Raw genomic sequence first — 26,672 nt, forward strand, 5'->3', positions numbered from 1 at the left:
TGTAAATTACAGTGGTTGAAAATAAAAAAATCGTCATATTTTCATGTAGAAATTATATTTCGAAATTCGAGTTGGATATTATTCTTATTTTTTCTTTATAAATTTGAAACCATTCTATTTATTATGTAATATACAAACTGCGTGTATTTTAAGAAGTCTAAACGCGGTGACCGGATTGCCAGTCTGGATGTTTTTTCCGTCTGACCCGAGCTTTTAATTGGGGTTCTACCGTACTTGACAATTGGGTATTTGCATGATTTTTATATTTCTTAACTTTTGATGTTTTTCGATTCTATAAATTTTTTTAGAATTTTTGAAAAAAAAATATTTTATTTTTGTTTATAAATATTTAAATAATTTAATAAATAAAAGTGGTCCTAAATCACATAAAAGTCACGTGACATAAAACGGAATGTGATTGGTTTGACGTCATTGTGCTGCTACTGGCGCGTTTATTTGAATCCACAAAGAGTAATGTACAATATTTTCTAGCGCTAAAAAAATTTTAAGTAAGTTTTTTAAACTTTAAGTTTGATACATTGTATAATTAATGTCAGACTTCGGTGAAAATAATTAAAATAGAAATCAATTTTTGCGTGGTGTTTTTTTTTTTTAACTCACACGGATAATTGTGTGGAGGTTATGATCACGTCAATGTATTATACTAAGAATGTTAAGCAAGCATTAGTTTGAGTATTTTTACAAGTTGGTACTATACACCAACAAAAATCGTTTTTTAATGACATATTAAATAATTTAATAACTTTAGTTTACAATAAACAGCACTATCAGACGTTCTTTTCATCAATCACAACACAGAGCAACAGCTGATTACACGTACGGCGTGCTTACAGGAGAACTTGGCGCTAAAAATTTCAAAAAAATTCAGCATTGTGACGTCACATACGCGAGATGGAGCTACTTATTCATTTAAATATTGCCTTTTTTCTATTTATTAAATTATTTAAATACTTATAAACAAAAACAAAATATTTTTTTTTCAAAAATTCTAAAAAAATTTATAGAATCGAAAAACATCAAAAGTTAAGAAATATAAAAATCATGCAAATACCCAATTCAGATGTGGAAAGCCGTTTGACGTTCCGTAAAACATTGAAAGAGATCGAGTTTATGACTTTGTTCGTTTTGTCTTTAAGGTAGTACCGTGATAGCAGCAGTCCTCAACTTCCAGAGAAATATCCCCTGTATAAAACATTATCACTAAAGTAAAAAGTAGTTGAGATACAGTACACCTTTGCGCCTCCTCTCACATGCGCGGAAGTATAAAAATTTTCCCATTGCGTCTTTTGTCTGACTTGGCAACGTTGCATTCTAACTCAGTATCTCTTGCCCCTCAAGCATGTGTTGTAGAGAAATGTATTGTTATGAAATCAATTTGAGGTTAGTTATAATTGGAGACTGAACCGTACCGTAACCTATATCCGCAAAGTTCTGACATTTATTTCAATTCGTTGGGCCTTTGTGGCATTTTAAACTTCCCGCGTAGGGCAACGTTGCCAAGTCACTATTTCTCACGGGTCAGGTTATGAGAGAAAGTTCGAAAATCATTAAAAGCAACAAACTTTAAGAATTATTTACAAAAAAATGAATACTGCTTGTTTATGTTTTTTTTTGAAAAAAATTACTTGTTATATCCTCAATTAATAATTCTCAGTTTTTAAAAAAAATTCTACGAAAAGTATGGCTGTTATTAAATAAAATGTTCACTCTAACTACGGTCGGGATAGGGAATACATGTAAATTGTACGACTTTTGATCGCTAATATTGCAAAATTTAGTACCGCAAGGACTATTAAAAAAAATTCCTACGTATAAAGGACACTTCAAATTATGTGTATTCAAAAATTGAAAGATATTGTAAGAAAAGTGATTTATCACGGTAATACCTTAAAGCATTTTATACTTTATACTAGATATGACTTGGAAATTGAGTATACTTAACGTTTAGAAAAACAAAAAACGTTTATTTAAAATACTGTGGTAGGAAAAAACAAGAGGCTTTGTATTTCTCTTTATTTGAGCTCATCTGCGGCTCTGCAACTACGTATTTTTTGTAGATCTCATACATATTTATAGAGTGGCCTCCGACCTGGGAACGTAATTTGAATGAAAACTCGACGCGTCACTTCCCTCTGAATTTACGGCAAGGTTCGTTCCATTTTCCATTTTAGTCGGGTTAAGTAGTACCGCAGTTTCATTATCAAAAGTCGTAGTACGAGTTTAACATCAGTCTTTGAATGACAGCTAGAACTGGTGACTAAGGTGCGACTGGGACTTGGAATCAATTGGAAGAAAACACAGGAGGAGAAGAGAATTCGGTAATTAAAGTTATACGAAAACAAGGAATACGCATGAGAACAGCAAAGAACCAGTTGCACGGATTCTGTAAAACTTCATTTGCCGTTTCTTTGCTTTTTCTTTTTTTTTATTATTATTAACAATAACATCTCCGATCTCGCAAGCGTCAGATATTCATTTGTTATTCGGGCACGTACAGTCGAGTCAAAGAACCGAAATCCTTGGCATTCAATATTCCATTTTCGAAAGTCACATTCGTATATTTCTCTGTGGAATTAAAAATAAACAATTATCCGCGCGTATTTCACCTTATTGTTGAATTAAATTCATAATCCTTTACTTTTTGCAAATATTCATAATTTAGACCGGTCTAAGGATGTGCGAAAAGTGAAAGAAAGTAAATTAGTATAAAGTATACGTAGTAAAATCCGAATCGTAGAACTGATTTTAAGCTAAATGTGAAATCGCATGATTTCAAGTAACAAAGACGGCGTCAATAAGCGTTGTGACACCTCGATTCAACGAATCGCGCGTCAGAGGGAAAACGAGTTTAGCTCTTAACCTGGGCGTATAAATAGTGAAATTAACATAATTTGATGCAGTTCATCAAAATGGATCTGGACCCAACAACATCCATACCAGCGTTCTACGCGGGCCGAAGTATATTTATTACGGGTGGTACGGGTTTCATGGGAAAAGTGCTGATCGAAAAATTGTTAAGATCATGTCCCGCCGTAGAGGAAATATTTCTATTGATGCGGCCGAAGAAGAATAGCACCATAGACGCCAGGTTAAAGGAAATGCTAACTTCGCCGGTGAGTTGTAAAGCTGTTGTAAAACGTTGTATTTAAGTCTGCAGTGCATTCGCGGATAGTTTTAGAAATAACAATTACCAGAATAATAATACTAGTAACAATAAGAATAACGAGAACAACGACGACAACAACAACAACAATAATAATATATAGAAAAAGAAAATTAAGTCTAACTCGATAAAAACACGGTTAAATCGTTGAATCGTTTGGTTAAATTTTTTGCTCTGAGATTTTTTTTTTCTTTGAGGAAGAGAATAAATGTTACTTAGAAAAAAAATGTAATAGAATGAAATTTACAGAGAAACAGAAACGAGAACGTCGGAGGCTCTGTCGAGCGTCGAGATTACTTGACGGATATCCGGACTTGTTAACCGATGAAACATTGACCGCGCTTAAAGAATTGCGTTGTGTCGGATATAGAAATGGTTACGTGCGTAAATTGCGTTGCGTTCTTCTCCGTGACCACTGTGGTTGACATATATATATATGCGTTACATACACGCGTATAAGTTATTATAAATAATCAAATATTAATTTTCACAACAGGGTATAACGTGTATTATTGTCTTGTAAAATTACTTGGAGGTGCATTAGTATACGTTATCTTTTGAATTGAAATGGAATTGTGTATGAGCTGTAAAAGAGGCTGGTTTACCGAAAAGGAAAACTTCAGGTTACCAAAAATCAGCACCTTTTGTCTTGGGCGTTGTCGACATACTTAGTGCTAAAGTCTGCGATATAATACATAAATAACGCGTCACGATTCATTGCGAAAACGGTGTTGTTTACTTTCAAGATTTAAAAAAAGATAAGAAAAATTACACTGTCAGTCGTTTTCGTTTTTAAATGACGCAGGATGTCCTTTCGTAGATAACTTTATTCGTAAAAGGGAGTCGGTTAGCCGGTACGTTGTAAACAGTACAAGATGACTCGAAAGATGCTTTCATATATCGAATTTAAACATTGAATGTTTTATTATCTTTTTCTTTTTTTTTTTTTTTTTCATCGTACCGGGAACAACAGCTATACGATAAGCTGAAGAAAACGAATCCCTCGGCCTTCAAAAAACTGATACCAGTAGCAGGCGATGTGGCCGAAGAAGGCCTGGGATTACCGCCGGTAGAGCGAAGGGTTCTAATCGAAAAAGTTTCGATAGTATTCCACGTCGCTGCCAACGTCAGATTCGACGATCCCCTGAAGCACGCTGTTCTCATGAACACCAGAGGCACACGGGAGGTTTGCATTTTGGCAGCGAGCATGAAGAAGCTAGTGGCAAGTATACGTAATATGCGTACATTGCGACGTACAATGTCCGCAGATGGGAAATGTATTATTCCGTCAAGATGTGGTATAATTTTTTTTCCCTGTTAATTTTTATTACCGCGGAGAAACTGCGTGCCAATGATAATTTGGTAGGTGTATCGGGTACGTGATTCTTTGTACACGCATGACTTGCAATTCATTAATATTTATCAAATGATATTACACAATCGTATAATGTAATGAACCTGAGTAACCTGTATACGTATCTATTGAAATACATAATACTGTCCGAACTAGGTTCTCCTACACGTGAGCACCACTTATGGAAATACCGACAGACCGGTTATCGAGGAGGTTTTATACCCGGCTCACACCGATTGGAAAAAGGCGATTAAAATTGTAGAAAACACAGACGAGAACATTCTCAACATCATGACACCAAAGTAAAAAGAATTTTTTATCCACCAGAACACCGGAATGAATATGATTATTTTATTTAAATATAATAATCAATGATGCTTGTTGGAAACCTTCTCGTTTACATGGAAACGAATTTTCGATTCGCAGGTTCCTCGGTAAACTGCCAAACACGTACACCTTCACCAAGCAATTGGCCGAGCACGTTATCAATGAGTACGCCGGAATCATTCCCTGTGTGATATTCAGGCCGTCGGTTGGTAAGTTTTCAGCAGTAGCTGCGTAAAGTCAGCTCATTGTAAAATGAGGTCGCTTTTGCATTTTCAGTACACGGCGTTACAGTCCAGTCATTCTTTACATTTGTAAATGCAAACGAACCAGGTAGGCTGATTCCTAAGCCTTGTGTGCGCGTTTCGAAAGGGGATAGGGGCTTAAAAAAGGTTAATTATAAATTATCGACCAGGATTTCTTATGAGCTTCAGCCGCCATCTTGAAAAACACGTTTTATCAAGTATCTCGTGAACCGTGCACCATGCGATAAAAACAGTAGGAACCTTTCTCGTAGATGATAAAATTTTCTACAACTTTTAAAGGAAATTTTTCCCTGTATAATGCATAGGTTTTTGCTTGATATATAATAAACGGTTGACGAAACAGTATAAATGGTTCTAGGCCTAAATCCCCCTGGATTGATTCTTCCCGGACTGAATTTTCTGGTGAATATACACGCGGATGAACTCCCCCTGGAAAAAATTATACCACTCGAAAATTTCCCCGGATATTAATTTTCGATTGTTCCTTAAAAGACCCAGTGTTCACACGAAGGGTTAAGGGAGACCCTCGAACATTTACCGACAAGAATATTACTTTTGTAGAAGATTCCAGAAAAAAGTACACCTATTTTCTGTACTATTCGACGGCGTGCCAAACGTTCTAATTTATATTTTTAAAAAATCACGTTTTATATATTTGCTTGCTCTATAAGTTTGATGATAGATATTTTTTTGATATGTATTTTTACGAGAAAGGAGAAAAAATTAAATACCCAGTTTTAATCTATCAATTCTTCTCTGTTGAGTTCGATATCTCTCAACAACGATCAATGGTATGTGAAAAAGTCATAAAACGTAAATTGTAGAGTATAAAAACAAGCAAGAAAAAAAGCGTGAGATCGAAATTTTTGTATCACGACGTGGAGCCGAATCATTTCAAAAAGCAAAATTAATCTCTTTTTTCAAGATGGCGGAGAAAGCTCATAGGAAATCTTGGTCAAAAATTTGAGGTCAAGTTTTTATAAGCTCCCCTACTCAATATGTAAAAATCAATCTACTCAATCGATTTGCATTACTTTACTTTTTTCGGATAGAATGGCTGGACTATTGTTCAAAAATACACGAACGCAAATCATCGTATTCATCCAGTCACATACATATGCAAGTCTTCAAGCGTAACACTTGCACGTGTCGATTCTAGTTGATTTCTCTCCTCTCGATTAACATATTGTGAATATAACTTACTAAGTGCATACGTAATGATCGGTAGATAGGATTCAGAAAATCGACCAGTTTTAACGATTGAATTTTAAATAAGTAGGGCAATACAAAGCGTTTGTTGTACACGCGCGGTTTGTTGAATCACGGCATCCACACGATTCGAAGAAAATAAGATATTCTCTGTACAGAGAGAGACGCGGAATTTTATCCATATCGATCGCACAAACGCTTCTGTACTTTTATTACACATGAATTTCGTGCATGGTCCTTCTTTAGTCACGGTCAGTTGCATTTTCAATATTCACAGCGTTGTGCCGACGAGAGACTGCCAAGCTGGTAATAAAAAGCCATGGGAATGACAATGATACGTTAAAGTTTATGTGCTTCGAATTTCGCGGTAAATTGCATTATTTGCGTCACGCCGCATACTGGATTAGATGTAACGTGATTGTCTAGCTTCGAAATCAGTCACACCACCTAATACGTGATCACTCTGTGAGTGGATGATCAATTCTTAATAGCAACACAGCTATTTAATAGGCTACTCACGATTATTGTGATATAAAGTTTTATGGCAGTCAATTAACAGCTTTAGCTATTGTCGCATCCGTCCTACGTGTCGTGGGCATGCGCATTAAAAGCTATTAAACGATAAGTCCTGACCCTGGTCAGGCTTTCAGCAACGAATAAATGGTCTTGTAAATGGAAATGGTAGACAAGGCGCGGCGAACGATGTACTAATAAATCGTACATGGATCTATCGAATACTGTGATCAACGTGCGACTCAATTAGTACGAACCTACATTTTATTCCAGCAGTAGAAGAAAGAAAAAAGTTACATTCAGTTTTTCAATGTCATAGAAACAATTCTACTGACAGTGAGTATGGATTAACCACATTGAGTAGACATTTTTTAAAATATACTCCCATTCGTCATTCCTTGTCCATAATTTGATTACAGTATGAATGGTGGCACGGCAACGACGCGTAACTGTCATCAAAATTGATTGTCCTCGAATTTGATGAATTGAGAAAAAAAGTACCGTTTAGAGTTTGTAAAGCTCTTTCAAATGGCCTAAGACTCGATTCAATACAGCAATCCACCTTCGGGAAAATGACTTGCAAAAATCGAATTGCAAAAACTTGGAAAGATCAAAATTAGGAATGGCCGATATATCGAAATTTGGAACATGCAAAAATAAAATATCGAAAGATGAATTGTACGAAATCTTGATTTTTGAAAGTTGCACTCTCACCGTTCCGCCGTGCGGACTTTTGATAACATGTCAAATAAATTTTTGCCAGCCATATCGTTTTTCAAGAACGTGCCTACGGATTTTTAGATAATTTTCAAAAAAAAAAAATAAAAAACACCTACTGTCGATATTTTGGCAGTTGCAATTAAACCGTTTTGCCAAGCATGCCACGCTTCAGTTGTAGCGACACTAGAGGAGCCGATGCCGGGATGGATGGACAACTTCAACGGTCCTGTGGGACTCATGATTGGCGGGGGCAAAGGTGTTCTAAAGTCAGTCTACGGTGAACCTGACCTCGTAGTGGACTTCATACCGGTAGACGTGGCCATAAAATCATTGCTCGTAAGCGCCTGGCAAAGAGGGATAACACCGTAGGTGAAGTTTACTTTATTTCGTAGATTCTAAGCGGCAAATGGCCTGGCGCCGGGATCGATTTCGAAAGATCGTACTTTTCATTTCCAACCAACATTTGCTCTTTTCTCTCATTCGCTCAGTATAACGCGGGACCCCAGCGTCCCAGTCTACAACTGTTCATCGAACGGTATAAGGGCGATCACAACCAAAGACATGATTAATCTGGCACTTGAAATTGTCGCCGAGATTCCCCTTGAAGGATGTATCTGGGTTCCCAACACCACCATGTACTCCAACATATTTATTTACTACCTGACTGTCTGGATATTTCATCTTATTCCAGCCGTGATTATCGACACTGTGCTCAAGATAAGCGGCGCGAAGCCCAGGTGAACTAGACTTTCAAACTTTTAAGCACCTAAAACATAGTACCAAATATTCCTATACCACATTTCATTTTCTTTGAAAACGTATCTACTTGTGATCCGAGCAGGCGCGTAACTATCGGGGTCTAGACGAATAAAAATATATTTTTTTTTTTTCTCTCTCACCTCTTTCATCGACACACAACCATATTTTTGCATGCTAGTCTCATGTAGCGTAAAACCCTTAGAATGAGGCACATCTCTGGAATTAGAGAGAGAGAGGTGTTCAAAGAAATTGTTCGTCCTTTGTTAATCTCTTTATAGAACATCGTGTTGGACCCCCCCCCCCCCCCCCCCCCGCTCTCTTCCATCCTTCCCTTCCGCACAATGATAAAAACGTACCTTCACGGTATTGTATGATAATTATAATTTACGTGGTACCTTTTTATATCAACAGGCTCTTGAGATTGCACAGGAAAATTTACACGGCAAACTTTGCATTGACTCATTTTTTGAAGGAGAAATTTACATTCGAACATGCAAAACTACTGGGATTAAACGACATGGTGCCAGAGTTAGATCGAGCGGACTTCAACGTTGATATTGGAAAATTCGGAATAAAGGATTACTTCAGGTAAGCAAATTTCTTTTCCTTGATAATAAAACGAATTTTGTATTTCGATCAAGCGACGAAATATAATCGTTTTATTCTGACGTTAATTGTCATTAAAACACGACGGATTACGTTTCGCGCATGACTTTTGCTGCACTGCCGAAAGTGGCTTAATCTAGATGAAATAAAAAACAATTCCAATCAGAATAATAACCGCAAATGAAAAAGATTAAATATCCGAACCAGAAGTGTTCAATTTCATACAACTACTGGAATAACGAAAGTATATGCAATTTTATCGCTTTGTTGTATTGTTTAGTGACGCAATGTTAATTATAAATTTTGATGGAGCCTTGAGAATTCTTGAAATAGTATAGAAGTAAAAATGAATGGAAAAAACGAAGAAAAGAAGAGTATAAATATTTTTTTGAAATCAAGTATTATGAATTAAAAAAGAAAATACAATTACGCTAGAAAAAATATTTATTTATTATACACATGTTGATTAGACGTGAACTAATTGTGAACCGGAAACGTTTTGTTGTTCTAGACAGTGTTCAATTGGGGGCAAGATGTACCTCCTGAAGGAAGACATGAATAAAGTAGCCGAAGCTAAGGCCCACTATGACAAGTAAGTAACGCGTAAACTACGCAAGTGATTTTTTTTTAACTCAACGAACCGGAAGTTTTAATTAATTAAGACGCTTGCCGCTACGCGATATCGCCCAGATTTTGTACAGAGAATAGGAAGCGGTTGGTCGGCCTGGTTTTATCATCCGAGATATGAAGGACCTCGGAAACGGGTCGGAAAAGACAGAAAACATTGTTCTCGCAGTAATTTCGTTGAATGTATTCGCTGAAACCGTAAACAAAGAGAACAACTGATTTGATTAAGACTAAAAAAAAAAAAACAAATGGTACAAAGTATGGGAGTCTGTTCGCCGACCGTGCCGTAAACTTCTAAATTTGATAACATCGTATCGCGCGTATATTGTGTAATTAAAACTCACTGCACTGATTAGAGAGTGAAACAGCTTCTTGGTATAGACGTGTAAAACGACAAATTACACTGAGAAACAAAATTCATTGAATCAAATAAACGTACGGTGTCACAGGCGGCGAAGTAGATATTTATTTGTCTAAATTCTAGATCTATCGGTTTAACAAAACGTTTACTTGATTCAAGTAAATTCTGTTGGACCAGTAAAATTATTTTGTTGAATTACGCAAGTATGTTGTGTTCGCCGCATTTAGTTGAATCAAACGAATATCACTTGACTCGAATAATCCTTTTCCTCCGTGTAGTTATTTCAACATAATTAGATGAACGATGAGAAAGTCGTGGATTTTCTATTATTAGATTTGGCAATCCACATGTCGAGTTTTATCTGCAATGAAACATTATCGCGCGGTTCACTCTTTTTTCAAAATGGCATTCCATCAACCATTGGACCATAGTACGATATAAAAAGTTGTATGAGTAAACAACCGACCCGCCCACGACGTTGTTTCAGCAAACGAGACGAATTGATAATGCCACGTGCCAGTTTAGATTGCAACAAAATGTTCGCATGCACAATTAGGTAGCCATTTTTTATTTATTTCGATCGCAAACAATGTCTGGCATTTCAAATGTCAAGAGCGTTTATGCGATTGTGTACTAGAAGAGGATTCGTATCAAAGCTTATTTCCACACTTGGATAACGAAACTATGCGGTTCGATAGAATCTCTAAATTTTTGGGTCGGTCCGAATTTATCGACATTAAGAATTACGCGGGTCAGCAAAAATTTACTTTTTGCGTGTAACGTGAAAACCTTTAATTGATTATGTCAGGAACGAGTTTTGGTATAATAAAATTCGTATTAAAATATTTTAGATACGAATAGTTTTACTGTAATATGATTTTTTCAGTTTCTCAAAAAATATAGTTTTTACGAAGAAAAATTACGTTATATATAGTGTTACAGTAAACTGATCAACGAAGTTTTGTAAGAATGAAGATGGTTACTAATTTTGAAATACCTGTCTACCATATTTGTTTTGACCCAATCGAGTCTAGTTTTCGTGTTACAGCTACAACCAGTAAAATCAAATGTTTATCGTTTTGACTTTACTTCTTTGATTCAAGGTATTTCGATATTTACTTTAAATACCAAAACACCTCGGATAAAAAAAGGTAAGTCAAAACGATAAACATTCAATTTTACTGCTAGTAGCTGTGATACAAAAACTAGACCAGGTCGAATCAAAATAAATATGGTACTATAATGAGGGTAGATCGGTGTTTCAAAATTAATAACCACTCTCCCTCTTACTTTTTAGTATTGCTGTATGATTTGACTGCTGATGTAATTATAGAACGCAACCGCAGAGGTAAATCACTTCTGAAAAATACCTGGTAGGTCCATATATATATATATCAATTGAGTCAGACTGTGGGAAATCACGTAGGACAAAATTTCGCGGAAACACGTCATGTTCGGAAGTTTTGTTATGTACAGAAATGGTGAAAAAAATCAGTAGAATGAAGAAAAAATGAATTTATTTCTGAATATCACTTACTGCTCTTGATATTCGGTTATATTATGTTCTTGACGGATTGTTTATAGGTATGCAATTATTGACGATAGTCCGATGAGCTGGACGCGATTTAAAAATTCTTAAGATGTTACGTGGTCACAGAGGCAAATGACGAAAGTGAGATAGAGATGTGTATATAATTTTGTACCGAGTAAAGAATTCGAATGACCGTAGGCAACAACTGTCGCGACAACTTTATACCATCACGAGGTAGAGTATTATACAAGTTATCTGTTGTTTGGTCGATCGGGTTGACCCAGTTATCCCTGCGAAACGAGATCGTCCGCGATATTATGCATGGCCTATAACATACCCATCCATTGACATAGAGATTCGCGATATTGACATACGCGATTGTTACCAATTTCTGTTAGGCTTAACGTCTCATCGCTGAGTTCAGTGTTAGCAAAAAAATTTTCCAGGCTCTTGCTACTGCAATAAAATGTATAAAACACACGCACGGCTGTACAGATTCAAAGAAATTGTACAACAAATGCAAGCAGCAAAGAACGAAGCTATAAAAGCAAGACGCGATCTGTGTCGGGATTCCCATCAGCTTGGCGACCAGTTATAATTTGCTAATTGGGTGATAATGTAGGACTGCTCGATTCGGTTATAATTATTATTTCGTCCATCTGTGGACGAGGTCAGATCGTCTGAGGATAAGCGAAATTTCGCATATCTAACCAACACAGCGAGTTTGAAGCAATACCGTTTCTCGGATGACGTCGGTATGATAAAAAGGTGGCGTGATATTTCAAAGGCATGCATATTTCGTTACACTGAGAGAAATTTTTTTGTTGCGGTTACCACTCAGTCCTTAACTACTTTCATTTTTTACCAAAATCGAAATATACAGTCCAGGTAGAAAATGAAAATTAGTTTCCTAGCTGTTACCGGAAAGTCTGGTATCCGTTACTATTCTTTCTCATTACGATCGCTGTTACTATATTTTATTGTAACTGTTGCGAAAATTTATCCACTTGTCTTGTGGTATTTCCACTCGTTAGTAACACCGGTTTCTAGCACCTTGCCGGTTACCCATCTGTCGAAAGCGTGGTTGAAAAAATAACAAGCAATCAATAATTTTTATGAAAATTCGCATATCGGGATTTTCAAGGGTGCTGATTACAAATCCGGAATCAAATTTATAAAAATTAAAATCGTTGTTCTAACATGGCAAATAATCGTTCAATATTTTTTTCAAAACTTTCTGCATAGAGATCTTCAAGCTCACTCACTACGAATGAGAAAAAATATTTCCAAAAAACAAACTGGCGGACTCAGAATGGACGACTGGTTTATGACAAAATTATTTAATTTGTACAGAATTCGGTGTTTGGGAGTTTTCAAGGTTGCTGATAATAATGAATGTTAATTCAAATTTCAACAAAATGCGTTGAGAAATGATGATTGTGAATAAAATCAACGAAATATTTTATGATATTTTACATATATGAAGATTGGGGAGGAAGAGGATTGGAAAATATTAATGGAACACTATTACAATGATGATGAAAATTTATTTGCACATAAGTTTTCAATTTCTTAGTTGTTATCCGCTGAAGAATCATTATCGCCGTCATCGTCATCATCATCAAATGTAGAATCAATACTTCAACCGCGTGGAGATGGTGATTTGAATTTTTTTTTTTTTTTTTTGGAGAAAGTTTTCGCAAACCGGTCATCAGTGGATCCGACGTTACTAAAAGCCTGCAAAAAACGTCTTCCATGTCTTTCATTCGGTCACATTTGCGCGCAAAGTCTTTTCGAAATCTTCTACTGCGATCGTTACACAATTCCCGAGCTTATCTTTAGACATCTGTCCGACAGGAAGTAGCAAAGGATTTACAATTTTGTGACCGTGAGTGAGAATTTTATTCGCTGTTGGTGGCATTAAAATTAAACATCACGAATACAGTTTTACAAATTTTCCTACAGTATGTTCAGCGTAGTTTTGAAATTTTCGTATTGTAACGAGATACGCGAGGCGACACCTACAAAAGCAGCCGAACACCGGTCTCTCTGTGTTACCATATAACAACTAGTGTCAGATAAGCGTTCAAACATAGTAATACTAGTCAAAGTCACGGGATATCCGTTTGCGGCAAAGAGACTCTGCGAGAAGACGCCACTAATTTTGAAAACCACAGGCTGGTAGGCGTATTTTAAGTTTTTTGGTGCGAGTGGTGTGTGAATGGTTTCTTTTTTCTTATTTTTTAGTCACCTTGTGAACCCATTTTGCCGGTTTCTGTGTCAAAACGCCAATAAATAAAAATGTTCTGTCACTAATATTTTCATAACTGACGTTAACCATAACAAATCCCTCACAGTACATCGACTTCAAGTCCACAAGAAATTAACAGCAATGTAATATATGAAATCACCTTATCAATTCTTCACCGACTCCTTTTATTGAAGCAGAAATTTCAGAATTTTCAAAAAAAAAAAAAAAAGAAACGCCGAGCTGTTTTTCCATAATTTAAACTTCAAAAGTCTTGTTTCACTCAATCGATAATACGCCCTAATCTATCAACCGACGAAAACCTTCTTTTCTACATCTTTATCTCTCTCTCTCTCGACATTTTCTTTATCCCCTTGAGCCCAGTATCATTCGCAGGCTCTATAAAAATTGAGAAATAAGATTGATAGATACGTTGTCAATATTAATTTCACGTGTCAGATTATTTGAACCGCGCTTGCTTTCTGTAAGAGAATTCTTTTCGCTGAATAAAAATCGGTCAGCGTTTCGCGACTTTATGCGCATTTAAAGACCATGGGCTTTTCTGTGAGTCACTAGCTACCAATGAAGCACGCTGCAAGGTCACGGGCGAAATGAATTCCTGAGCGACGTAGTGAACTTTGTCCTTTCCTAATGGTCGTAATACATACAGTCGGAACTCCAATTAGTCCCGGGTAGGAATGAAGCGAGAAGAGTTTATCGGCAAATCGGCGTTCCCCCAACGATGGCACTATTAACAGGACGGTTTGTTTATTTTTGAGAGTTAATCTTTTAAAAAGTGAGAGGAAAGGAAACTGTGCACGCCTATAGCAGGGAAAGCGGTACTAAGAATAATAATAGTAATGACAATAACAGTTTAATTAAGTCCATTCCAATGTTGGACAAAGGTTAAACGAACAACAAATTGGATTAGAGAAATACTCAAAAGTAATTATAATATTAATCTAAGCTAAGGATATGAAGAGCTAAAGAGAGAGAGAGAGAGAGAGAGAGAGAGAAGATTGACGGGTCAGCATCTGCCACATTCAGAGTTTTTCTGACCTCAACATAGTCCTAAATCAATGGGAGCCCCGACTGTATTGGATGTACCGCTGGAACTATTCCCACAATCAAAAGTCTCTGGAAAAGTACTTTTTTTTTTCGAGTTATGGCCAACTTTTCGACATTTCGAACCACTGTGCATCGGTGCGATCCAACCAGGTCTGGATCGCTATGTGATATGAAACGGCCATTTTCAACACGGGAGTAATAAAACGCAGATATAACGTCAGGCTGTTCGGTGATAATTGTTGGTATGTATTACATACGAACCTATACCGATATCTGGATGCGACGTAAGAACGTTAAAACTCTGGAATCAAAAGGAAGCCATAAATGGCTGGAAAAAAAATCAACCTCACGAATGGGCAGCCTTGAAATTTCCAATTGCTGTTACACCCGTTTACGACGATGTTCTCAAAGTTTAAATGATTCAATATCTTGGGTTGTCCGACTGGATCTCGTAGTGGCATTTTTTTTTATCTTTGGAACGTCGTTACAGACGTTTAAACCATCCGAATCCAATATTGTGTCGAGCTGCGCAGATCAGGCCAATAAATCGGTATCACGATATGAGCACGTGAACGGTATAATACGAGAAATGATAATGTATTCAAAACCGGAGACTTTATCTCGGATACCGACTTCGTCGTGTACTTATTGCGATCCTCGGCGACTGCAACTGCGAATGGGAGACCGCCTGGAAATTCCCCCAGTACACCAGTGGTGTACCTCTCAGGTTTATTTATAGTCGTCACTCGGGCAAGAGTTCACTCACTTATTTGCGGTGAATACATTGCAACTGCGTGTTCCATGTCTTCCAAACCGTTGGTTGAAACAAATCCACGAATGGTAATTCGAACGTTTCCAATATTACACACACGCCACGTGCCGGCTGGCCTGTTGGCGAAACGATAATGTCATGACGAATTTTCGGCTCCTCGCCTCTGCACGGCACTGATCCATCGACATCCTTCGTGTATACGAGTCACGATCCGTCGTCACTGATATCATCGTTACTAAAGTTGACCTTGAAAGAATATTTCGGCGGACGCCTTGATCCTGACTTCACGTATCGCTGTTTCGCCACGAGCCAAACTTAATACTACCATGACTACCTTAATGACTACCATGTATCGTCAATTGTACTCGATCAATCGGGAAAAAATGATCGATTTAATCGAAAAACCATTATTTTTGGTCATTCTTACTCCCGTGAACAATTTATGCCCGTCGAGTTTCCATTCCCCGTAGAGACTTGCGCGTATAATTTACCCACTTCGTTAGTCCATATTACCTATACGCGCGGTCTTCGTTCCAAGTTACCCTGACTTGCATTCCAATCACGACAAACTTGACCAATCCCTAACAGAACGTATTCCGGTTAGGTGTCAAGCTCTCGTCTATCTACCAATCGCAAATGTTACGAGTCAGCGCATCTCGCGTACAAGGTAGCGTGACGTAAGTCAGTGTTCTTATAATAATAGTTAATACTATATCCAAACGACATCACACTGAGAAATATTTTATTCGTACAGTAACTAGAAAAATTCGGTAAAACAGGTGTCGTTAAAAAAACTGTTTGAATGTTGTTGGGGTTACGAAAAACGAGGTGCACCTAACCATTTTGCGTTATTGTCGATCCGTTTTTGGTAATTGCAATGCGAAATCGGCTTGTTCGGTTTACTCTACTGTTTTGTTTAAACAAGGCTTTAGCGTCAATTTATTGTTGCACAAGCATTAAATTTTCGCGACAGTTATACAAGAAAATATAGTAACAGTGATCGTAATGAGAAAGAATAGTAACGGATTCCCGACTTTCCGGTCACAGCTAGAAAACTAAATTTCATTTTCTACCTGGAACTACATTTTTCGATTGTGGTAAAAAATGAAAATAGTTGAGAGTGGATTTGCAACTTGGTAATTATGGGGCAAATAGTGAAAAAATACTGCGTCGAAATGGGAATATGATTTTTGTTCAACAAGTTCGCGTCACCTTGCAAGAAAACATAAATAAATGACTGGACAATGAAAGATCGGGACAATTCACTTTCAACAACGACCATTTTATGTCTGAACGATGCTCTTGTCCGCTCCTTAGTCCCACAAGGACATTGTCGAGCCGGCACAGACTGCTTTATAATAGAATGAGATAACACATCGTTCATGCCTGGCGGCAAGCGTAATCGATGCATACCAGCACCCATCCGACACAGTGAAAGTAGGTATAACGTGTGAATTCGTCCAAGTGAGCCAAGTGGCGGGGCAAGAAATAATTTCACGTGGGCAAGATAAATTTTGCGAGGCCTTCCGGAGGTGAAAGAGGTCGAGTTTTATGCGGCGAAGAAAGGTTGGCAAAAGAAAAAAAAAAAAAGTATAATATTCCTCAAAAACAGATTTGATCTGTAAAAATATATCGCCAAGTACGCGTTGCCTGTAATTGAATACAGTGAAAGGAAAAGGTGAGGTATATCGATATCACAAATAATGAAAAATGTTGAAAAAAAGAAAGAAAGACAGAAAGAAAAAAAAACGAATGCAGTAGCTACATTTCACTAAATAGATAGGTACAATATTGTTATTTTACCTTTCGTTACATTCAACTACGAAACGTATATTTGGCGCAACATTTTTACAAATGAGATTTATTTTTGTGAAATTTGAAATAGCGTAAAGAATTTGAAATTTCTAAAAAACAATGCTTTTTTATCCCAGATTCCTATATTACCGACTGATTATTTTACTAAGCAGATAATAATATAATCAAACTGTCTTTATTACTATCTGTTTTTTCTTCTCTACAATTTTTCCAGTAAATGTCCATTCGTGAGTTGTCGTTTCTATTTATGAAAACGCAGATTTAAATTTTTGATACAGATGTTGTAACAAAATTTGTCATTTCGGTTAAACGAAGATTCGCAAAGTGGCGTTAAAAATTACAGATGTAACCGTTTTCAGTTGTAACAATTAAAAATGACGCTTATGCGAAACGGTGGATGGCCTACAGCAAACGTTGCTTAAATAGAATTAAAAAAAAAAAAACGAATGTGGAAGCTTGCTAACCTGCGGAATTTACCGTTTTACGATGAGCAAAATCTTTACTCGTAGTCACGTTTTTTATCGATCTTTGGTAAATATTTTTCGTAGGTAAAGAATGCCTTTATTATTTGAATAAAGAAACATTTTTTGGTCGATTTTGAGATGTATTGAACATTTCCCAGAAATTGACGTTTTTTTTTTTTTTTAATTTCCGTATTTCTCGTAATATGATAATAATTCTACAAAACAAATAGCGGCAATCGATTTTTCAGGAAATTTTATCCCTGTTTCGTACACTCAACAATTATTTTACATGCGGTATATCGCGAGAAAATTTTAAAAAACGATAATCAATGTTATACACCATAGTGTAAAAAAAGACGAATGAGTTGATTACGTAAGATTGTCGTGTGATTTCGTAATTATATGTAGAGCGGGAAGTCCGGCTAGCGGTGGACCGCAGAATCGGAATAAACGATATGTTGACGATGATGACCGCTGAAATACCTCTTAAATTTACAATGTCTCGATTAATTAGTCTGTCTCGTAATTTCGTTTCCGGTCACGTAGGAATCCGTGCAAATTTAGTCATCGCTGTGAGTCACAGAATGAAGTTGCGCACATTATACCGTTGCAATAAATTCATGAATAGTTAAAAAAATATCGACCTTCAAACCCATGTGTAAAAATCGTTTTGAAAAGTGAAAAATTACACTTTATTCGTTGCAGCTGATAAGCTAAGGATAACTCTATCTGATAAGGAAGACATCCCATGTCGGTTTCTCCGATTATGATTTAGTTCATTTATGTTTTAGGGCATCGAAAACTAAGCGACAGGTATTTTTTACCGGGTTTCATTCACCAGTATAAACTTTTTAGCGTTGCTTTTGTTTAAGGGATCGTCTCAGTGTGAAATTTTCAAAAAATTGTTTTTTTTTTTTTTGCATTATCGTATAGTATACACTGTTCTAAACATTCTCTCAAATTTTTAAATCGAAATTCAAATTATTACGGTCGCTACAGCGTTTCTTGTAGAAAGGGAACGGGTTTTCTACCTGCGCAAGTACTAAGGTGCTTAGGTTCTATAACCTTGCAGAATAAACTGTCCAAGCATTTCAGTTAGTTTTTGACATCCACCATGGATAGACGTACGAGAGAAACCCCCAAGAAAAAAATCAAGACCTGGCATCGCCGATTGATCGTAAGTAAACGATTTATATAAACTTTTCCAACTTCAATCTTTAAACGCGTTTTTCTCAGAATGGTGTTTTTCAAAACGGTTTCCACTCTCAAAGGAAGAGTTTTAAAGATATCTAGTTACAATTTCGGGAGAACATTTTAAACGTCATTCTTTATCGCGCTATGGAAGCTTTTTTTTTTTTTTGAAAACTTCCTATTTTTTTTTACGAAAAACTATCGGAAAAAAGGGCCACATTCGACACTTTTTGTTCAAACCGCCGCCATTTTGTCAAATTTGAAAAAAGAAAAAAACCCGTCCATAGCGCGATAGCGACTTTCCTACAGATCAATAATCTTTTTGAAATTTTTTTTTCAGATCAAAATTGCGGCCGTCATCGTGGAAACCGTGCAGCACCTTTTTTTTCACGTGAAATTACAACAATTTATACAACAATGATGCAATCAATAAATAAACTTTAAAAAAATCATTTTGTATTCTTCATAAACCTATTTATTTATGAAAAAAAAACCGGACCGATTAGTTTATTTGAACATTAAAAAAAAAATTCGCGAAAATCAGTGATTTTTCGGAGGGTCACACTGAGACGATCCCTTAAATATATACATCAAGCGCACAAACAAATCACCCCGTTGGGTGCTCATATTTCGGGATCGCTTTAACCCCCTTAAAGTGTCTTTTGATCGATGAAAATAAATACGTGTCGCTTAGTTTTCGATGAACTAGATCAAAACCAGAGAGATCAATCTGGGATACCTTAATTCCTTGTGATAATCAGACTCAATCGTTGCGTACGAAACTGCGAAAAACCTGGAATATCGCTGGGTAACATGTGTGATACACAAATTTAACAGCTGTGGTAACATGTTGGGCCACCTATTCCTTAATTGAATGCAGGTAGAGATCATCGTTTATTCTGATTTATCATCTGCATCACGGAATGACTAACATCTATGTTCATTGATATCTGTAAACGTTCTTTGACGTTGTAAACGGTTGTTATCGAGGATGTCCGGCTAACGATAAGGGAAGGTACGAACGCTTGTTAAGACATAGTCATCAACTACATCAGAAATTTCACTTGGACTTAAAATTAACAAACCTTACGAGCCAGCGTCAGCCTCTGAGTTTTGTTATACCTGCATTGAGAGAAATTTTTAATTCCGGTTACCGCTCAGTCCTTAGCTATTTTTATTTTTTACCACAATCGAAAAATATAGTTCTAGGTAGAAAAAGAAACTTATTTTCCTATCTGTTACCAGAAAGTCTAGTATCCGTTGCTATTCTTTCTCATTGCGATCACGGTTACTATATTTTCTTGTAACTATTGCGAAAATTTAATGCTTGTGCAACGATAAATTGACGTAAAGCCTTGTTTAACCAGAAAAGTAGAGTAAACCGAAGAAACTGATTTTGCGTTGCAATTACTAAAAAAGAATCGACAATAACGCAAAATGGTTACGTGTACCTCGTTTTTCCTAATCCCAACAGTATTCAAACAGTTTTTTTTAACGATACCTGTTTTACTGAATTTTTCTATTTACTGTAACAAATGAAATTTTTCTCAGTGTAAGAAAGATATTAAACTGCAGGTAAATGCAGTGAGTATAGTGAGTAAGTTTATACAGTCATGTTTCGCTTCTCGATTATCAAAGAAGCAAAACACAAGGAAAGACGTAAATAGAAGTTGTTGAATTAATAAAACATCATCTTCCGAGAAGTCGTAATATCAGTGTAAAGAATGAATTATGAAATTACTAAATTTAACATTCTGAGAAATGTGTACGTGTGTAGGAAGTCAATTTTATAGAAAGAATCAAAGCATGTCTTTCGTTAACGTATCGACACTCAAATTTCTCACTAATAATCGGTATAATATATTCATTCGCAAACGCGTGCAGTATGTCAGTTTTGGAGAAACAAGAAGCTTGGCGCTCTGGGAATTAACTATTCGTTTCTGAAAACGGTTTATATTTAGCTCAAACCGATAAACCGATACGATATAGTGGATGTCCGTGACAGTGAGACTGACGCGACATCATCTCGTCTAATACGGTCAATTTCGCCGACCTTTGTGAATACATATAAATAAATTTAAAAGAGCATCGAACGTCTTCAACTTCCATTGATCCTACTATGGCATGACATTTTTCTTAGCCAGTTTTATAATTTCGAGCCATTAGGCACTTACTCAGTATACGCGTCGCGTGAGTCAAGCTGACTTATAATTTCACAAACCATACGCTCAACAAGTTGCTTCGAGATTATCTACATCATCGGATACCGCGATAAGAGCCGAGGAGAGCTTTTCATGGATTAACGATACGAATAAACTTATTAATTTTCGAAATTTTTCACGTGTGTGCAGTAAAATTGGTAGGATAAAATTCCCAAAAATCCTTGATCGATCAATAAAAATCCCTGCAGGATCATTCGACGTATGTTTTTCTCTTTGTGTAGAATCTGCACGGATCCACGCCGAAAAAAAATTTCCAGGAAAATTCAAGTTTAACCGAAAGTATACCTATTGAAAAATAAACTCGTTATAACGCTCGTAGGAAGAAATTATCTTTATAATATACTACAAGAATGATGAGGAAAATTGGTCATCTTTACGTGACACGACTCACGTTCGAGAATATTCTTCGATCTTTCGATCTTTTCCTAAAGAGGACTCTGTTAGATCCGAGAAACGCTCAGTGAGTAAAAAAAAATTTCATTGCTTCGCCACGGGGTAGAAACTTCATCACGGTTTCTCAGCGTTAAAGTTTACTGTACCCGCTCCAATTAATTATTATCACACTTGTTATCAGTACGTATTCAACCGTGAAGTACCCTAAGATTTACGTGTTTCAAAGCACGAACATAGCTGACGATGAGTCCTCGACAGACAAATCTAAGTTCCAAGTAAACGTACACTTAATCACGGACGTGTCTCTTCGCTTGAAACTTGCAAAAAACATGACTTTTTAAAACCGGAACGTTATCCATCACATCACACTAACGTTATATTTCACGTACATCCGACCATTTGGTTAGCAGACGCTGATAAAGCAGTCAGGCAGTGTTTTTTCTTCCTCCACCTTAATTTACAATTATTGAGAAGTCAAAGTAAAAACTTGATTTTTTTTTTTTTTTTTTGTCGAAATGAATTATAGCCCAAGTTACTCAGGGATAGTTTAGCTTTTTATTAGTGAAAGAATTTTTCAAATTGGTTCGGTAGTACCCAAGATTACCCGCTACATTCAAACACGCAAACACAAACAAACAAACTTTGTCTCTTTGTGTAATATTAGTGAAGAATTATAGATAGCCGTCTCACCTAGGCAAGTGTTCGCCAAACTTTGAGACTCTCCAGTCGCTTTCTCGACGGGAGCGAATTCCATTTTTTCACATCAATGGTTACAGCAATTCTATCCAATCGATCAGGCTCCTTTGCATAATTGAAGAATTAATACCGATGATAATTATTGTACCGCACGAATGCCAACCGCGCCTGCGCTATTGCGAGCCACATTCTTATGGCGTAACCGCACTTTCGAGATCACTATGATATGACGTACTTTGTAGTCATGACGCAGATCGTGCGAGGACACAAGCAACAGTTAAAAGGAATCGGTAACGGATTTGAACACGCGATTTTGTTTCTAATGCTTGATTTTTATTCTCGTATAATCGCGCTGTCCATAAATTACGTAACTCCGTTTTGAACGCTTTGCAGTTCCCCCTCTCTCCGCTCCTTGAAAAGCACGTAGTTGGAAGAAAAAAAAAAAAATAAAAAATTTTATGCATCAGAAAATTAATGAGCAAGTAGTTCTTTCTCAAATTTTTATTATTCTAAAACCCCCGATCGATCGAATCGGAAAAACGAAACTAGCGAGGCATGTAAATTATTATTGTTAATAGGAAAAGAATTGCTCTCACCGAGCTGACTTTCAAGTGTATATATATATATCTATCACGAGGACACGTCATTGAAGAAAGCCGTAACTGTAAAAAAAAAAGTTAAAATAATAAAATCGCGTTGCGGAAAAATAAATCGGAATGCGTCAATTACAAAACCACGTATCGCGGGCTAAACCCCCCCTTCCCCATGTAGTCTTCGTAATGAAAATGCTCGTACGATATATCATGTAAAAAATTACCTGACAGAGCGTATGAAAAATCTCAAAATGTTATGAACGATTTCAATATATGATTTATTTTATAGCAAATTTATCACTTGTTTTTACACGTCGAGCAGCGATGCTACGGTCTGAGTTACGTCACTTACACTTGTGTGCGGATTAAAGCCTTGCAATCATAACGCTTAACCGCTGCGAAAGAAATTGAATACATTAAAACAATAGCACGATTCATTGTTCGTTGCAATTTATTGCGAATAATTGTGATTCATTGCCACACGATTCAGACGATGATGAATTGTAAAAATCAAATAATATTGAAGTAGCAATAAATAACAAATTGTGAGTTCTGACTCGGGAAACTTTCTTTTTTTTTTTTTTTATTTTCCTCTAAGTTTTGATCGTGTTACGAATCACATGACAAATTACAGAATAATTTGCAGAACTTAATAACTCATGTATAAAAATACGTCTACAACTATAGTAATAAATCATGTGTTGGCAACGGTCGCAACATTTTGTGATTTATCGTGTGATCTATTATGTGTTATTTTACATGATGTATCACAAGAACATTTTCAGTAGAGCTTTCATCGACCCCCCCCCCCCAGCTAGCTACGTGGTTTATGATCAGCCACTAATTGGAATTAACTTTCAAGTACGAATTAGACAATTGATTTATTTTATATTCTTGTTACGTGACGTTTTCAATACAACAAACGTCATCTGGAAATCTTTCGCAGTACTGGATCTTATTCGGTGATCGTTCAACCCGCGATGTAACTTCGGCAAATTGCGATGCAATGTTATTAGTATGAAAACTATTGTGTGCAAATAAAATTGTAAATGGCTTCTCTTCGCTGTGTTGGTTACTGTGAAAACCCAGGTCACGTTCCAGAAGCAATTGAAATACAAAAATAAACTTTAGATTTACTTTAGGCGGAAAAATAATTTGATAATTATGTATGCGAAGACGGCAGACACTTAATTTCATCGAAAGAAGATCAACGGAATTAATGGTTTGGAGAGAACAGTTGTTTCGAAGAACAGAATCAACTACCTGCTCGATCGCATCATGCGATCACGTGACATAATCTATAAATAATCTCTCTGCTGCCATTTGTAAACTGCGTATACCTTTTTTATTCTTCGAACATCTCGGCGCTGTTTCAATTTCGATGAGTCCAGAGAATAACGAACTTCGAAAGCAATTACGAACAAATAATACCTTCAACAAAATAACTGACATTCAAACTCTCAGTCACTTGTATTCTGACAGTGTTCAAAAGTCAAACTGGCCAATCAATTTTCAACAATATTTTTTCACCTATTCAATTTGATCTTTGTCTCTGTTTCATTGTCTAAGACACAATGTACGAATTCCGCCAAACCATTTTGAATGTCGATCCGAAATATTACTTCGTCCTCGATCGCCGTGTTATCAACATTCAAAGCGCTTAGGATAGTCATTTTTCGTAAGTTTTTCAGTACTAATTGTTCAACTACGTCGTTCACACTTCAACTCCAATGTGTATTGCATTTAAATTTCCCGTTTAAAGTGTCAACCGTCTAACTTGTATCCTTCCCACGTCACGAATTCTACATAAATCATTATACCCAGAGGCGATGTAACGACAACAGAAACTTCTCCACTTGAGATGGCTTATCGCCAAGCTACGATGTAAGTGACTGGGATGTTGGCACGTGTACCAAAAAAAAAAGGGAAAAAGAAAAACTCCACTATCTCAGTGGAACACGCATTATACGTACATGTAAACACAAAAATTTCATTTCAATCAGTTAGGCGAACATCAGTATTCTACCTTCATATCGTATACTATAGCTACGGGTGATAGATAGCGAAGATGGTTGCGGAAATTGATCGTATATCTGGTTAATGTTATTGAGGAAGCATTTATGTCAGTTGCACTGGAACGTTTAGTTACCTTGGTTGAAGAATTGTGGATCACTGTAAGCGGAAATCTCGGATAAAAGTTCACCTCTTACACTTTACACGCTTCATAGAAAAAGTTAAAATTTCATCTAATCCTTAAAAAATCTGTATAATAGTTTTATGACCCTGAAAACTCTAAGCTCTAATTGATACTTGATCTATGAAATATTACCATGTTAATTTTTGTTTCAGAATGTGGTGGATCGACAGAGTTCTCAAAGTATGGTTAGCCATATTTATAACCTGGCTAGGATTCACTTGCGGTATATTTGCATACATTTCAACCTCCGTTATATCACTGTTTGACTTCTCGTTAGTAGCCTAATCAGCGTTCAAATGTCAATTAGCAATTCAGGCAAGTGTGTGTTGTCATCAACACCAACAGTGTACAGAAGTATGGTTATAGTCATTAAAGTTTTTTTTCAAGCTGACGATAATAATCCGTGACACGTAAACTCTTATGCAAAGGTTCAGAGGCTCTTTCTGCTTATTGGTCACCAGCAATTCATGACAATTTATTTGATATATAATAAAATGTAGACTCTTATCCCAAGACCATGCGACGTTACCGAAATGCGGTAACTGTTATATTGTTTCTTCGTACAGCGATTGTCTGATAATAGTAACAAACCCAAAACTGATTCTGCAGAATATCTTTCGTCGCGTCGGTATAATTATTTTCGACACTGTAATAAAATGTATTTCTTCGAAGAACAATCGAAACTCCACTCAACTATCATTTTCCGAAACGAAGACGTAAATTTCTCATAGCTATGAAAAACTTTATCGAAATTTATCAAAGTGCCATTACAAACCCAATTCCGGGTGATATATCGGATAAAAGCACGTCATCTCTGTACGATATATATTATCGTTAAATGGATACCAGACTTGCGTGAAAGCTATGATTGCATAAGTGATAAATCGGTTCCGGATGTTAAGCACTTTCCAATAAAGCTATTAAGAGCAATAACTGTACTGATGTAACATTTAATATTTCGTTAATGGGATTACCATTGCATACCAGTCTTTCCCCTTCGCACATCCTGTCATTTTCCTTATTCATCAGAATTCACGAGCATCATCGATCTTCAATTGACAAGAATTATGACGGAGCACTGATGCCGAAATCCGATCGTCGTTTTTCTGCACAAAATATGGTAGGTGCCTCTCTCGATCATTGCAAAAACGTATCGAACCGGACCACATACGCAAAGAGCTTTCGTCCGGAGTCGCATCCGCTTACCGTAACTCCAAGTCCTGGAATGCCGTCATCAGGACGGACTAGGTAGTATTTTATCCGTATATTTCCAGGAAAATGATCTTTTACTCAACCGTCAATGGTGAGAACGTGGACGAAAGATTCAAATTGATTCTATAAATAGTTACATTATCCCGCGGTTGGTAAAAATAATTCACTGTTTTTGACAATTTATGAGTTAACATCGAGATTGAAGAAAACTTGTTTCGTTACGCGAGTTTACGAATCCAAGATGTATAAATAAATTGAACAAGGTAAATGTTTGTGGTTAAATTTCAGGGTGACTCACATTGCCTTTCGCAGTAACAGAGGGCAACAATCCTATACGGCCTACTGGC

The 26,672-nt window shown here is 36.5% G+C and overlaps 2 protein-coding genes across 8 annotated transcripts in view; one reads left to right on the forward strand and one right to left on the reverse strand.

The window, feature by feature from the left end:
- LOC124303423 (putative fatty acyl-CoA reductase CG5065) overlaps positions 1-26,046 on the forward strand; it is a 29,678-nt gene extending 3,632 nt beyond the window's left edge. For 2 of the 5 annotated variants that reach the window (XM_046760600.1, XM_046760599.1), the window contains exons 2-12: positions 2,098-2,169; positions 2,266-2,339; positions 2,922-3,134; positions 4,158-4,406; positions 4,695-4,840; positions 4,965-5,074; positions 7,743-7,935; positions 8,059-8,307; positions 8,741-8,917; positions 9,447-9,527; positions 25,266-26,046. In XM_046760600.1, the coding sequence (XP_046616556.1) occupies positions 2,931-3,134; positions 4,158-4,406; positions 4,695-4,840; positions 4,965-5,074; positions 7,743-7,935; positions 8,059-8,307; positions 8,741-8,917; positions 9,447-9,527; positions 25,266-25,398 (1,542 nt within the window). In that variant the 5' untranslated portion in view covers positions 2,098-2,169; positions 2,266-2,339; positions 2,922-2,930 and the 3' untranslated portion in view covers positions 25,399-26,046. The other 3 variants (XR_006907915.1, XM_046760598.1, XM_046760601.1) reach the window with 3 other exon arrangements.
- LOC124303425 (afadin- and alpha-actinin-binding protein-like) overlaps positions 1-26,672 on the reverse strand; it is a 53,900-nt gene that overhangs the window by 1,656 nt on the left and 25,572 nt on the right. The window lies entirely within an intron of this gene.

The sequence above is a fragment of the Neodiprion virginianus genome, chromosome 4 (assembly GCF_021901495.1).
Source record: "Neodiprion virginianus isolate iyNeoVirg1 chromosome 4, iyNeoVirg1.1, whole genome shotgun sequence".
In the NCBI taxonomy this organism is placed as follows: Eukaryota; Metazoa; Arthropoda; class Insecta; order Hymenoptera; family Diprionidae; genus Neodiprion; species Neodiprion virginianus.